Raw genomic sequence first — 12734 nt, forward strand, 5'->3', positions numbered from 1 at the left:
CTTTCTGTACAAAAATGATATATCTACTGTCTTTTGAAAGTCTTAGATCAGTACTTTACAATGAAATAAAATACAAGTCACAGAAGAATTTAAAATTTTGTAGTAGCTACATAAAACAAAAACTTTTTTTTTGGTGGTGCTTAGGTTTGAACGTGGGGTTTCATGCTTGGTAGGCAGGCACTCTACCATTTGAGCCACTGCACCAGCCACAAAAACATTTTGACATTTTATTCAATCTAATGTATTCAAAATACTATATGTACAGTGGCAATTTAAAAAAAAACTCATCTCATAACACATCATTAACTGAATGTCTTCTCCAGTTTTTCTAGATACAGAAAGGACAATTAAAAAAAAAAAAAGGGGGAGAAATGAACCAAGCCTTGTATGCACATATGAATAATAAAAGAAAAATGAAAAAAAACAATAAAAAAATAAAATAAAAAGGCTTCACAAACTACAAAAAAAAAAAAAAAAACCCTCCACAAAAATAAAGGGCACGCATGCCAGGGCACAAAGTTAAAGTCCTTAATATGCTTCACTATCTCTGGTATCAAAGTCAAACAGCCTGATATTTGTTACATTATTGCTTATTTGTGTGTCAGGAATAGCCTATAGTGCTGGACTACATTTTTGAGTGAGGGACTCATGATCATTCCTACTGGAGAAAAGACTCAGTTTTCAAGATACAAGGTCTACTGCTGGTGGCTCACACCTGTAATCCTAGCTACTCAGGAGGCAGAGATCAGGAGGACCAAGTTTGAAGCCAGCTCCTAGGCAAATAGTTTGTGAAAAAAACTATCACAAAAAAGGACTGGAGTGGCTCAAGGTGTATGCCCTGAGTTCAAACCCCAGTACTGCAGGAAAAAAAAAAAAAGAGTCTACAAGTAGCCATCTTTCTATTTACAAATATTTCATAAATGTTTACTGAACTTAATAAGCACTTGATCAGAAATCTTCACAGTATTATAGTCTAGCCTTACAGCAGGGTCTCTGTCACCTTGCATATGTAGTGACCTCATATATTTCAGTTAAAAAATAATAAAAGACAAAATTTCATACTATATTCAATTTCTTGTCTGTTAAGCTAGGACTAGATAACTGGTTAGAAGCTCCTCTAACATAAATCTTGAGATTTCAGTCATTTACTAGTCACTATTAGTATATAATATTTATACTTACATTTAACACATTATAAGTAATTAGTTTAATTAATATTTGGCTTATTGCCAAATGCTTATTCTGAATCTCAACTTCTGTCATAGTTTCACTCCTGAGCTCTTTACTTGGGTTCTATCACTTCAACAAATGTTAAAGACGACAATGAAGAAACAGAATGGATTAAGAAGCTCAGGATATGTATATTTCTTTTCCTAAGCAATCTTGGAAGAGCTTCAAGAAGCTGCAAGTGGTCATGTGGACAAGAGTGAATATAGTCAGAAGAGAAGAGAACTTAGAATGAGTGTTGAGCAGGTTAAGAGAATAAGCTTGCAAACAAAACTGGGAAAACCAAAAACCATAAAAAAATCCTAGGTACATAAACAGGAGATTAACTGGCTTGGAAAATATTACATAATAAATCTAAAAAAGAATTTTAAAGAGCATCAATGCAAGGTAAGAGACAATTGAACAGAATTTTTAACGTGCTAAGGGACAGTAACCATGAATCTAAATGTTTATACGAAGAAAATATTTTTCAAGAAATTGCACAAAATAAAGACATTTTTAGAAAAGTAAAAATTAATTCTGGATTGCACTTACACTTAATGATTCATCAAAGACTCTCATGAGTTTTCCAGTTAAAAACCTGAAAATTCTAACTTTTCTATCAGATCCAATGGTAGCTATTTTCTTTCCATCAGGTGAAAAACACATGCTGGTTGGATATGCCTTACACTTGGCAAATTCATATAAATCTGTGTCAGTTTTATATTCCCAGTTCACATTTTTGGGGAATTTATATTCATGAGGAGGCCCAGTCCAGTACTCAATCATCCCAGATTTGTCAGAAGACACCACTGCTTTGTAAATTGGGTTGAGCCGTATCTGAGTAAGAGGTGATGTGTGGAGTTTGTCAAATATATGAAGTGGTTGATTATCTCCTCGACCATCATAAATGAAAATTTTTCCTGTACTCTTCTCAGAAGCAGCAACTGAAGATATGGCGTCCCCTGGGCAATAGATCCATTCACATTGTCCAGGAAAATAGCTAAAGCAGTAAAGAATCGATGGGGCGAAATGTCAATATAATAAGCATTCCTCCCCAGCCCTCACAAAAAAATAAAACAACAACAACAAATCTTAGCCAATGATATAGACAATTTTAGGTTCTTTGTTCAAAAGCAAGAGATACAGAATGGGAAGGAGCCACTAAGAATAGTTTATTACATTTTCCTTTTCTGATGTCACCAATATAATGATAATAACTTTTGAGGATCTACCAAATCATGAGAAAATAATTGCTTATAGCAACCTATTTATTTCTCTTGGGTAGATAAGGAAATCTAATCAGACTTGAGCCTTAAGATATTATGGGCATTGTATTTTGGATGTCTGTAGAAGAGTTTATGTATGACTCACTTTTAAGCAGGTTAGCATGTAATAGTATACTTTATAAATCCATTCTTAAAACATTTACAATCAAACTATTTAAGCTATAACTATGCTCAATAGAAAAACATTGTCCTATCCCATGATCCTTAATACTAATCAATTTTTTTTTGGTGGGGGGTAGGACTGGCATTTGAACATAGGGCTCTACACTTGCAAAGCAGGTGCTCTATCGCTTGAACCACACATCCTATCTGCTTTGCTCTGGTTATTTTGGAGATGGGAGTCTCACAAACTATTTGCCCAGGCTGACCTCTAAGTGTGATCCTCCCAATCTCAGCCTCTCAAGTAACTACCATTATAGGTGTGAGCCACTGGCACCTGGCACTAATCAATATTAATATTAAAAAATATAAGCTTTGGACATGCTGCCTGAAAAACAAACAAACTCTGACAGATTTAATCCACATACCAAACCTATACATTTCAAATATGTGTTGTCCTCTGTAAAATAGTCATTCTGAGAAGTTACACTATTATACCAACTGTGGTGCTGATACTCAAAACCTTTTTGGAACTCTTCATTTACAATTTCTATCAATTCCTGGAAACTACTCATTTGAGTATCCTCAAAGGGCTAATTCAGTATTTGTGACTGGATTTAACTTTTAACAATAGCAAATATCTTGGGAAACAAGCTGGGGAATAAGATAGAAAGTCAAGTTAGGCAAATGTATTTGTGATTAAAAAAATAAGTTCTTACCTTAAATAATGAGACTTGTTTTCTTTAGTGACTCCATAAAATCTGATTCTGATGAAAATTCTAAAATTTTGATTTGAATCATGGACCCAGTGCAGACCATAGTAGGGTTTTTAGGTAACAGTATATTTAGGAGGTTATTAAGTTTAAATTGAGGTCATAAGGAAGGGTGGGTTCTTAATCTGACAGGCCTATGGCCTACTAAGAGAAGAAAGGAGATCTCCCCACCCCCCACCCCCGCCCCACAACCTAGTGAGGACACAGTGAGAAGCCTGGGAGAGCCATCATCAACCCTGTTAGAATCTTCAGGTTAGATTTCCCAGCCTCTAGAACTGTAAGAAAGTCTCTGTCTTCTAAATCACCTAGTATAACGTCTTTATTATGCCATATCAGCTGACTAAGGCAAGTCCCAAACTTTCTGACAATGCTATAACTTTCAAGCCGACACACGTTTACCTATGTATAAATTAAGCATGTTACATTAAAAAGACATGCTTAAAGTCCTACTACTCTCCTATCTAATAACAAACTTTGCTTATCAATATAACTCCAAAGGATAAAATCACCAGCAAACTCCAAAATTATGCATAAATCTTATAAGAACACAAAGTAAGTGCAGTAGAGCAAGGAAGTTAACTCTAAGTGCCACATATTAGACATGGTGGCTCCTAATTAACATACTATGTGGTATTAGTTGGATATATGAATTTTTGTTATTATGCTGTTGGGAAATTTCTGTCATTTGATTAAAAGAAAAAAAAAAAAACCCAAAAAACCCAGAGAAGAAGCCTCCAAACATCATCACAAGGATTCACCTTAAGCTTCCTAAGCAAACCCCTAAAATACATTATTTTCAATCTTTGGTAAAACATTCCATTTAGAAATTACCTATGAGAAATGGTGGAGTTTGGTATAAAAATTATTTCACTAAGTTAAAAAATAGATACTTTGAAAAAACTATCTTTTTAAAGTATGTTTTAAAAAAGACTCACCCAAGCTTCAGCATATTGATCATGTCAAAGTTCACCACATCAAACACCTTCATTGCTTTATCATCACCCACAGAACAGAACAATGCTCCCTCAGAGCTAACCGCAATACTCTCAATAACTCCTATTTAAATAAATCAAATTAAAACATTGTAAATACCAGTTATGACAGAGGTACCAAAAAAAAACAAAAACAAAAAACAAAAAACCCAAAACCAAAAAAAATAAAAACAAACAAGTAAATAAATAAGTGAAATTCTTACCCAGGTGACTACGAAAATGTTTAACAAATTCAATTCCCTCTTCTATTTTTTTCCAGAACTTAACATGTCCATCATGACTGGCAGTAATAATAAAATCTGTCCTGCATATATAAAAAATTTTAAAGTTAATTTTTAAAATAAATTTGTGAGTCTCTCAATATTCCCAAAGCAAACATTCACAATCTTTGACGTTAATAACAGGTTGTGTTTTTCTTGTTGGTAGTGTTTTGTTGTTGTTGTTCATTTGTTTTTTTCTTTTCCTCACCCTTTATATTTTTGAGCCAGGGTCTCATCTATAGCCTAGGCTGGCCTCAAGCTTATAATCTTCCTGTCTCAGCCTCCTTAGTGCTGCAATCATAGATGGCTACTACCACACCAGTCTCATTTTTTTTTTTTAAACTCTTCCTTTATGGAGACCACTGTATGAATACAAAACACTGCAACTAATTTTAATCCCAAGAGCTAGAATCAGAATTGTGTGCTGAACTAAGGTTTATCATTTGAAAAGCAAAAAAAAAAATCTCTTAAGGATTTTTCTTTTCTTTTGAGGGGTTAATGTGGAGGAAGGGGTACGAACTCAGGACTTCTTGCTCTCAAGTGCTTTACTATTTGAGTCACACACCCAGTCCCTTTAGCTTCAGTTTGTTTTGTTTTTTTAGATAGGGTATTGCACTTTTCTTGCAATGGTCTCAGACGTTAATTCTCCTACATCTACCTGAGTAACTGGGATCATAGGTGTGTACCACCATGCCTAACTTATTTTTTGAGACTGGGTCTTACTAACTTTTGGATGAGCTGCCTTGAAGTTCCATCCACCTATCTCTGCCTCCTGAGTAGTTGCGACCAACACTTTAGGATTTCAGTACTGGGGTTTGAACTCATAGCCTTGTGTGCAAGTTCTCTACCAAGTGAACCACACCCCCAGTCCTTTTTTGCTTTAGTTATTTTTTGATAGGATCTTGTGCTTCTGCCAGGGCTGGCCTTGAGACTTTTACCTCTGCTTCTTGAGTAGCTGAGATTATTATAGACATGTATAGCCTGATTTGTTTTTTGATAGGTTCTGAATAAATTTTTTGTGCCTACACTGGCCTAGAACTACAATTCTCCCATCTCCACCTTCCTTGTAACTGACATTATAGGTGTCTGCCACCATGCCCAGCAAGACTTTAGGACTGGTACTGTGAGTTGAACTCAGAGCCTTTTTGCTACGCAGGTAGCCTACCACTTGAACCCACTCTGTAAGCATAAGACTAGGCTTTCTTATTTTTAAAATTACCCTACAGGACTATGGCTCTGAAACTGTGAGCTTAAGTAATTCCTTGCTCTTTTAAGTTGTTTTCTCAGGTATTTGGTTACAGCATCAATAAAACTGACTAATATAATGTGACTATCACAAAAAATTTCCCCATATAAGGCAGCAGTTTCACGGGAAAATGTACTATTTTTCAGAGGGGAAAATGTACTATTTTTCAGAAGTTGATAAAAAAAACTAAACTACCTACTTTCATATACAGAAAATTTTCACATGTCTCATATTCTATCCAAGGCATTTGGTTGTTTTAAGAGTCAAAAAGATTTTAAACAGAACAGTTTCCTATACAGTACATAAAAACAGAAATCATTTATTGAAATTTAGTATATGTTGAGTATACACATTAACTTAATTAACCTTAACAACCCTGTTACATGAGTATTTTTATCATTATTTTACAAATAAGGGAGTAAGTTTTAAAATGTTAAATTTACTTGCCCCAGGTCCATAGCTACTGAGTGGTTTTCAGTTCGGCCTAACCACAAAACCTATAATCTTCTTGTTAAAACTCCACAGCGTCTTGTTAAAAAACAAAATAAATCAAACTTGTGAGAGTAGTATCAATGGTTGTATCTATGAATTGCTTTATACCCTGACAAGTTTAGACTATGAAAAAATGTTAATATTTGGTTAGTATACTCTACATGAAATATGCAATTTGTCTTCAAGAGATCAAGATTAGAGCAATCCAGAGTAAAGTAATGCATCTATTTCCATATTCACTGCCAGCATTGTCCAAGCTACCATTGTACCTCACACAGATTTCTATACCAGCCTCCTAACTGTTCTGTCCATACCTATTATTGCCCTGTTTCAATCTGTTCATCTTACCACTGCCAGAGTGCTCCTTTAAAAAAACATTAAGTTTGTTGTTACTCTCTTGTTCCACAAGTTTGAAGTACTTATTATAAGGAACAGAAATCCCCTGGCATAATATCATAACCAGATGTTTTTAAGAAAAATGGACAATTTATGAAAAGGCTTTAGCACTATACCTGGACACACTATCAGCTCAACAAATAGTAGAACATTTCTACCATTATTATCCTTCTCCAAATCCCCCTTCATCTAACTTGAAGGTCTTTTGATAGTTCCAGGATGTTGTAGGTCCCACCATTTTCTCTATTAGTACCAAAGACACCAACTACCACCTATTACTATTTTCAGAACCCTCTTCTTCAGGGAAGCTAGACACTACCTGGTTCATCTTCCTCTTGGTGTTTATCTCCAAAAGACAGAATACCAGGAGATTCTCTTTTAGAGAATGTATTTTGAAAGAACATGTAGGGCCTTATTTAACTTAAACTATTATAGAGCTTATGGCATTAAATAAAAAACTATAAAATCCTAAAATTACTTCTAATACATTCACACAAAATTCAAACTTCAAAGATGAAACAGACTTACTTGGTGCACACCACATGGGTTATGACATCTCTGTGCATGTAGCTGCGCTCATACATGGATGCGCTGGGGAGGTTATCGAGATAGACTCTTTCAAACTCCAGAACTGAGGAAAAGAAACATAAAAAAATTATTTTTTAACAAAGTAATGAACATTTTTTATTTTCCTTATTTAGAATTTTCTAAATTCTATGTTGAATTTTAGTCTAGATTTTTAAATTTCTCTCAATTTATGCATAAAGATTAAAAAATATCCAGTATATTTTATGTCAGCTATAACTTTTATAATTTTAGAGGACTGAATATGGCACCATTATTCAGTTATGACATGTTCCCAGGAGTTATATAACTGGTCCAAAAATTTAAGAACTGAGGGGTTTTTGGCTTAACATGAAGAGTCCATTAAAAATAATAATAATGGCCAAGTGAGGTAGCTCACTGTGGTAATCATACCTACTAAGGAGGCAGAAATCAGGCGATTGTGGTTAGAGGCCAGTTTGGGCAAAAAGTTCTTGAGACCCCATCTCAATCAATAAAAGTTGGCTGTGGCAGCATGTACCTGTTATCCCAGCTGTTTGGGAAGCATAAATAAGAGGATTTGGGTGTAGGCCATCCAGGGAATAAATGTGAGACCCTATTCAAAAAATAACTAAAGTAAAACAGTATGGGGATATGGTTTAAGTACCATAACAAGCACAAGTCTGAGTTCAAACCCCAGTACCACCAAAAAAAAAAAAACCCCCCTAAAACAACAACAAAAACAACTTATGAAAATATCACAATCACCTTCCTAACCATGCAGATCCCAGTTACTAGTGCTAATTTAAATAAGAGGCCAATGGCCATCTGTAAAATGTCTCAGTTTACTTTTAAGGCACTGATCCTCTTTTTAGTCATCGATACTGAGTTTGAAAAATGTAAACACAATAAAATGCTTAGACATTTAGAACTTAGAAAATCCTATAGTATATACATTTGAGTGCTTGTCAGATTTTTTTCTAGGAGCAAAAATAAAAATAAAAACAAAAACAAAGGTAGTGTCATATAATCACATATTGTGTCTTTGTAAAAATATATGTATAAAAGTCCAGTGTTCAAAGAATATATTAAAGGGGATAGCCCCATTTCTAAAAAGCTGAAATTATTAAACAACTGTTCTTCCAGACAAAATTTTCTTTTCTTTTAGGTGGTACTGGGGGTTGAACCCAGGGCCATATACATGCTACTCGAGTGCTCTACTAACTGAGACACATCCTCAGCCCTAGATCAAATTTTTGATATTTTTCTAAGAATTCTTATTTTTTTTTAGTTTTAATATTTTCTTCGCACAGAATACATTATTGGCTGTCTTAAAAATAATAAGTAGCTAATTAGAGATAGAGATTTTCACACCTAATAATTTCATCTGTCTCAATTATGTTAAATTTAAGTATACTTATTTCATAACACTAAAGTATTTCAATATTTTTGGATTTCCCCATTTCCGTCATATGAGATTGGGCGTGTTCAGGGTGGTATGGCCATAGACTCCCCATTTCCTTCACTAAAAAAAAAAAAGCAGAAGTATTCAAATACAATAAGATAATTAAGCAAGAGCATAAGCATTATAATACTCATTTAAATATGTTTATGCAAAGCACTGTAGAAAGTACTGGAGCAAACAGGCATGATCCTCTTCTCACATGTTTACTCTTTTTTTTTTTTTTTATTCATATGTGCGTACAAGGCTTGGGTCATTTCTCCCCCCTGCCCCCACCTTCTTGTCTTTTCTTTTTTGGTGCTGGGATCGAACCCAGGGCCTCCAGCATGCTCGGCAAGCGCTGTACCACCGAGCTACATCCCAGCCCCTCACATGTTTACTCTTAATGGCAGAGAGACACATCAGTTGGAAAGCAGCAAGTGCCATGAAGGAAAATGTTGCTGTGGAAACATTTAACTGGACGACCAGGCAGTAGAAAGGGTAATCTACTTTAAGAGTATTACAATAAAATGCATTGTATTGCACATATACATTGCAAAAAAGCACAAAAAAGTGGCTTTTCCAAAATTTGAGTATATAACTTTTTTCTTTTTTGGCGGTACTGGGGTTTGAACTCAGAGCCTTGTGTTTGTTAGGCAGGTGCTCTACCACTTGAGCCACACCTGCAGTCCTTAAATACATAAAATTTGAAGGCTACTGTAAACTAGGTGTGCTAAACACTACCTCAGAGTTATGATAAATGAGTAAAGACTGGAAAAGTCACAGGCTTCTCAGAAATAATATAGGTAAGGGCTCAAGGTTAAAATTTAGCTCAGCGATAAAAGTTATTATGGCGTAAGATACTATGATTCTTGGGCGAGCATCCACAGGACAAAGCAGATGGCCCCTTTTCAAGTGGTGTGGTATGGACCAAGCACAAAGGAAGGAAGGGGTTGCAAGAAGAGAGCAATGGAGATAGCGCCGGTGGCTCATGCCTGTAACCCTAGCTACTCAGGAGGCAGTGAATAGGAGGATTGCTGTTCGAAATCAGCCTCGGCAAAGAGTTCGCAAGATCCTATCTCGAAAAAACCCTTCACAAAAAAGGGATGGTGAAGTGGCTCAAGGTGGAGGCCCTGAGTATAGCCAAAAAATAAAGGAGAGTAATAAAGATCCTATCATAACGGGTGTGAACTGTGCTGTTAGGGAGTAAAATCACTGAACAGTAGTGAGTAGAGGAGAGCTGTAAGTCAGATTTGAGCTCAGAAAACTACATTTTTGTCTTAAACGTTTAAGGAAAACATTATACAAAAAACTTGAATAAGGAAATTTAATCTGTCCCATGCCCCCACTCTTTTGTTGTTGTTGTTGTTAAATATTTGTTATTCCACGTTGGTGGCAAAATGCTTCAGCTCAATGTGTCTCAAAGGTATGGCAAAACCACGGACTTCAGTTTTAAATGAACAAAACAGTGTGATCCAGGGAGCTTAAGGAAATTTCTTAGATCTGAAAATTCATTAGTACTTAGGGTAAAAATTCTCTTTCCATCATTTTTATGATTCTAAATAGGAATCGCCTTCCTCCCGTGCCCCAACCCAGTAATCCAGTTCCCACGTAAAGCCTGAATGAGAGCCAGTGGTCTCTTCCACACTGTTTAATTGGAGTTAGAAATTCTAACCTCATAAGCCTGCTGGGAGGACTGATGGGCGCCAAGCCCCTAAGTATGCGCAAGTGACAGCTTTAGCATCTAGTGTACTTAATCATTATCAACAGTGCAACATAGCATCAAAAGTATCACTACTTGGGGAGGGCGTTCAAGAACCAAGTGGCCAGAAGGGGAATGACGACTTCCTGTTCTGAGGACACAAACCCCACCATCACACAATCTTGCGGGCTTTCTGGCAATCAACCCTCCCTCAGCAAATGCACTACTCCAACTCGCCCATGGCCTCTCTCTGCAGCTACCTTTCCTCTTCTTGGCCAGTGTGGCCTCCACAGGTAAAGGCCCAACCCAGCGCTCTTCATTCTCCTCGTCATTCTCTTGGGCCACAGCCACTGCCTGCGCTCTCGTACTGAGTTCCGTTTTTTCAGGTTCCTCTGGGTCCCGGCGTCTTCTTCTCAACTGCGGATCGCTACTACTTTCCGTCGCCATGTTATCGGCATCGTCATCATAGGCGCGACGCAGGATTCTGCGACTGATTCCTAGCCAGCGGCGCAGCCTTGCCGTCAGCGTTGGGGCGAGTTTCTGGATTGGCTGGACAGGGTTGGAGACATCCAATCAGCAAGCAGCGCGCGCACTGAGTCAGTGCCCGGCAGCGTAAAGAAGGTGACGGTATGGAGATCTGAAGGCCGAGGCGGCTGGGTACCAGTGGCTCTGGGCTGGTAAGAGCTGGTTTCGGGAGAGGGATGAACGGTTGAGGTGTTCCGCCGGGGCGGGAACTCACCGACCTTGGAGCTCCAGCCGCAAAGGAGGACCTCTACCGCCCGAGAGCTGGACACTCGGCGGCCAGCTGGGCCTTGGTGTCCTCTTCTCTCCCTCTAGAGCCAAGGCCGTCCTCTCCGGGATTCCGCGCATCACCAGGAAAAAAGTTGTACTCTCCTGCAGGTTTCCAGTGAATGCGCCGAGCTTGGCTTCTCTCCCACGCGTTTTTATTCTCTCTCTCTCACGCTGGAGAAGGTGGCGAAGGGAGAAAAGCAGCCGCCTGCAGGAACCCTGGGCAGCCCGGCAGGACGCTCACGCGCCGTCAATTAGCAGTCTTGTCCTTTGCCCTCCTGCTGGGGGTCAGTCGTATTTAAAATAAATAAATAAAAAATAAATAAATAAATAACCTTATTATCCGAACCTCGTCTGTTGTTACCCATTAAACACAACCCCTTAACCCACTGAAAACGACCTTCCTTACTCCTTACGGAGATCAGAAGGGTAGCGGTTGGAGGCCTCATCTCCACCCACAGGCTGGGCGTGGTGCGACGAGCCTGCCGTTGCGGCTGTGCGGGAGGCTGAGGAAACAGGAGGTTCGTAGTCAGAGGCCTGCTGGGCACAGCACAAGAACACTCCTTTCAAAAGCTTCACGGTTGCCCATTTCAAACCAGAAAATGACTTTTTCATTTGTGTCTGGAGGTACACTAAGGCAGGAGCCCGTGGGACAATTCCTTTTGTGTCTCACAAATTTGCCTTGCTCAATCTTGCCTCCTGTCTTAGGTTTTTATGCCTTGAAAGCATCTCTAGCAATGTGGCCTTTACCTTTCTAGCTGCCCAGCTTTCAGAGCCGAGGAGAAAATTGTAAGGATAATCTCTTAATTCTTCCGGGTAGGTTTCTCTAACCTTTCTGTTCTGAGTCCTGAAGGCTCTTGTCTATATTGTGTAGTTCACCACTCCATATTTCCTCTGACTACCGAAAATCATCGTGTGTTTAATTGTCCATAGGTCATACTGTCTCTCCAAAAGAATGTAAGTTTCAGGAGGACAGAGACTTTCACCTACACAACTGTAGCTACAGTATCTGGTCAGTGGTACACGTGGAGAACATCTTAATGAAAACGTGAATTTATCTTTGAATTCCTTGAGTACTTTATTTTTATTTCATAAATATTAATCTGTTATCAATATGTGAGTTTAAGTTGGCATGGCATAGTGTTATCCCTAAATGTAGTGATGTTCTTCATTAAATGATTTAGGTATTATACTTAATTCTACCTGGGGACCTCAAAAAGTTGAGGTCTCTTTTTAGAAAAATATATTTAAAGATAAAAAATGTGGGAAAAGAATAAAGTTAAACCCTTAAGTGTGGCTGTGTGTGTTTTGAGATAAATTTATTTCTTAGAGTTCTGGAGGTTGAATGTCTAAAAATCAACATGCCAGCATTTTTAGATTCTGGTGAGGGCCAACACCCAAGTTGTAGGAAATTGATTACTTGTATCCTTCCAATATGTAAAGAGCAAATTCATAAATAAATGTTTTTATATATTTGTATTCTAATGCTACAATGAATTGTCAAGA

At 37.6% G+C, this 12734-nt stretch overlaps 2 protein-coding genes across 4 annotated transcripts in view; one reads left to right on the top strand and one right to left on the bottom strand.

Moving 5' to 3' along the window:
• The window catches only part of Ppwd1 (peptidylprolyl isomerase domain and WD repeat containing 1), a 30762-nt gene extending 19876 nt beyond the window's left edge, over positions 1-10886 (bottom strand). For both annotated transcript variants that reach the window (XM_074077397.1, XM_020165935.2), the window contains exons 1-5: positions 10700-10886; positions 7282-7384; positions 4563-4663; positions 4303-4423; positions 1762-2209 (exon numbers count right to left, since the gene is read on the bottom strand). In XM_074077397.1, the coding sequence (XP_073933498.1) occupies positions 1762-2209; positions 4303-4423; positions 4563-4663; positions 7282-7384; positions 10700-10886 (960 nt within the window). The remainder of the gene's footprint in view (positions 1-1761; positions 2210-4302; positions 4424-4562; positions 4664-7281; positions 7385-10699) is intronic.
• A 103-nt stretch (positions 10887-10989) lies between these two features.
• Cenpk (centromere protein K) overlaps positions 10990-12734 on the top strand; it is a 35910-nt gene continuing 34165 nt past the window's right edge. For both annotated transcript variants that reach the window (XM_074077403.1, XM_020165936.2), the window contains exon 1: positions 10990-11116. The gene's annotated coding sequence lies outside the window, so the exon portion shown is untranslated. The remainder of the gene's footprint in view (positions 11117-12734) is intronic.

Source organism: Castor canadensis, chromosome 6 (genome assembly GCF_047511655.1).
Source record: "Castor canadensis chromosome 6, mCasCan1.hap1v2, whole genome shotgun sequence".
NCBI classification, from domain to species: domain Eukaryota; kingdom Metazoa; phylum Chordata; class Mammalia; order Rodentia; family Castoridae; genus Castor; species Castor canadensis.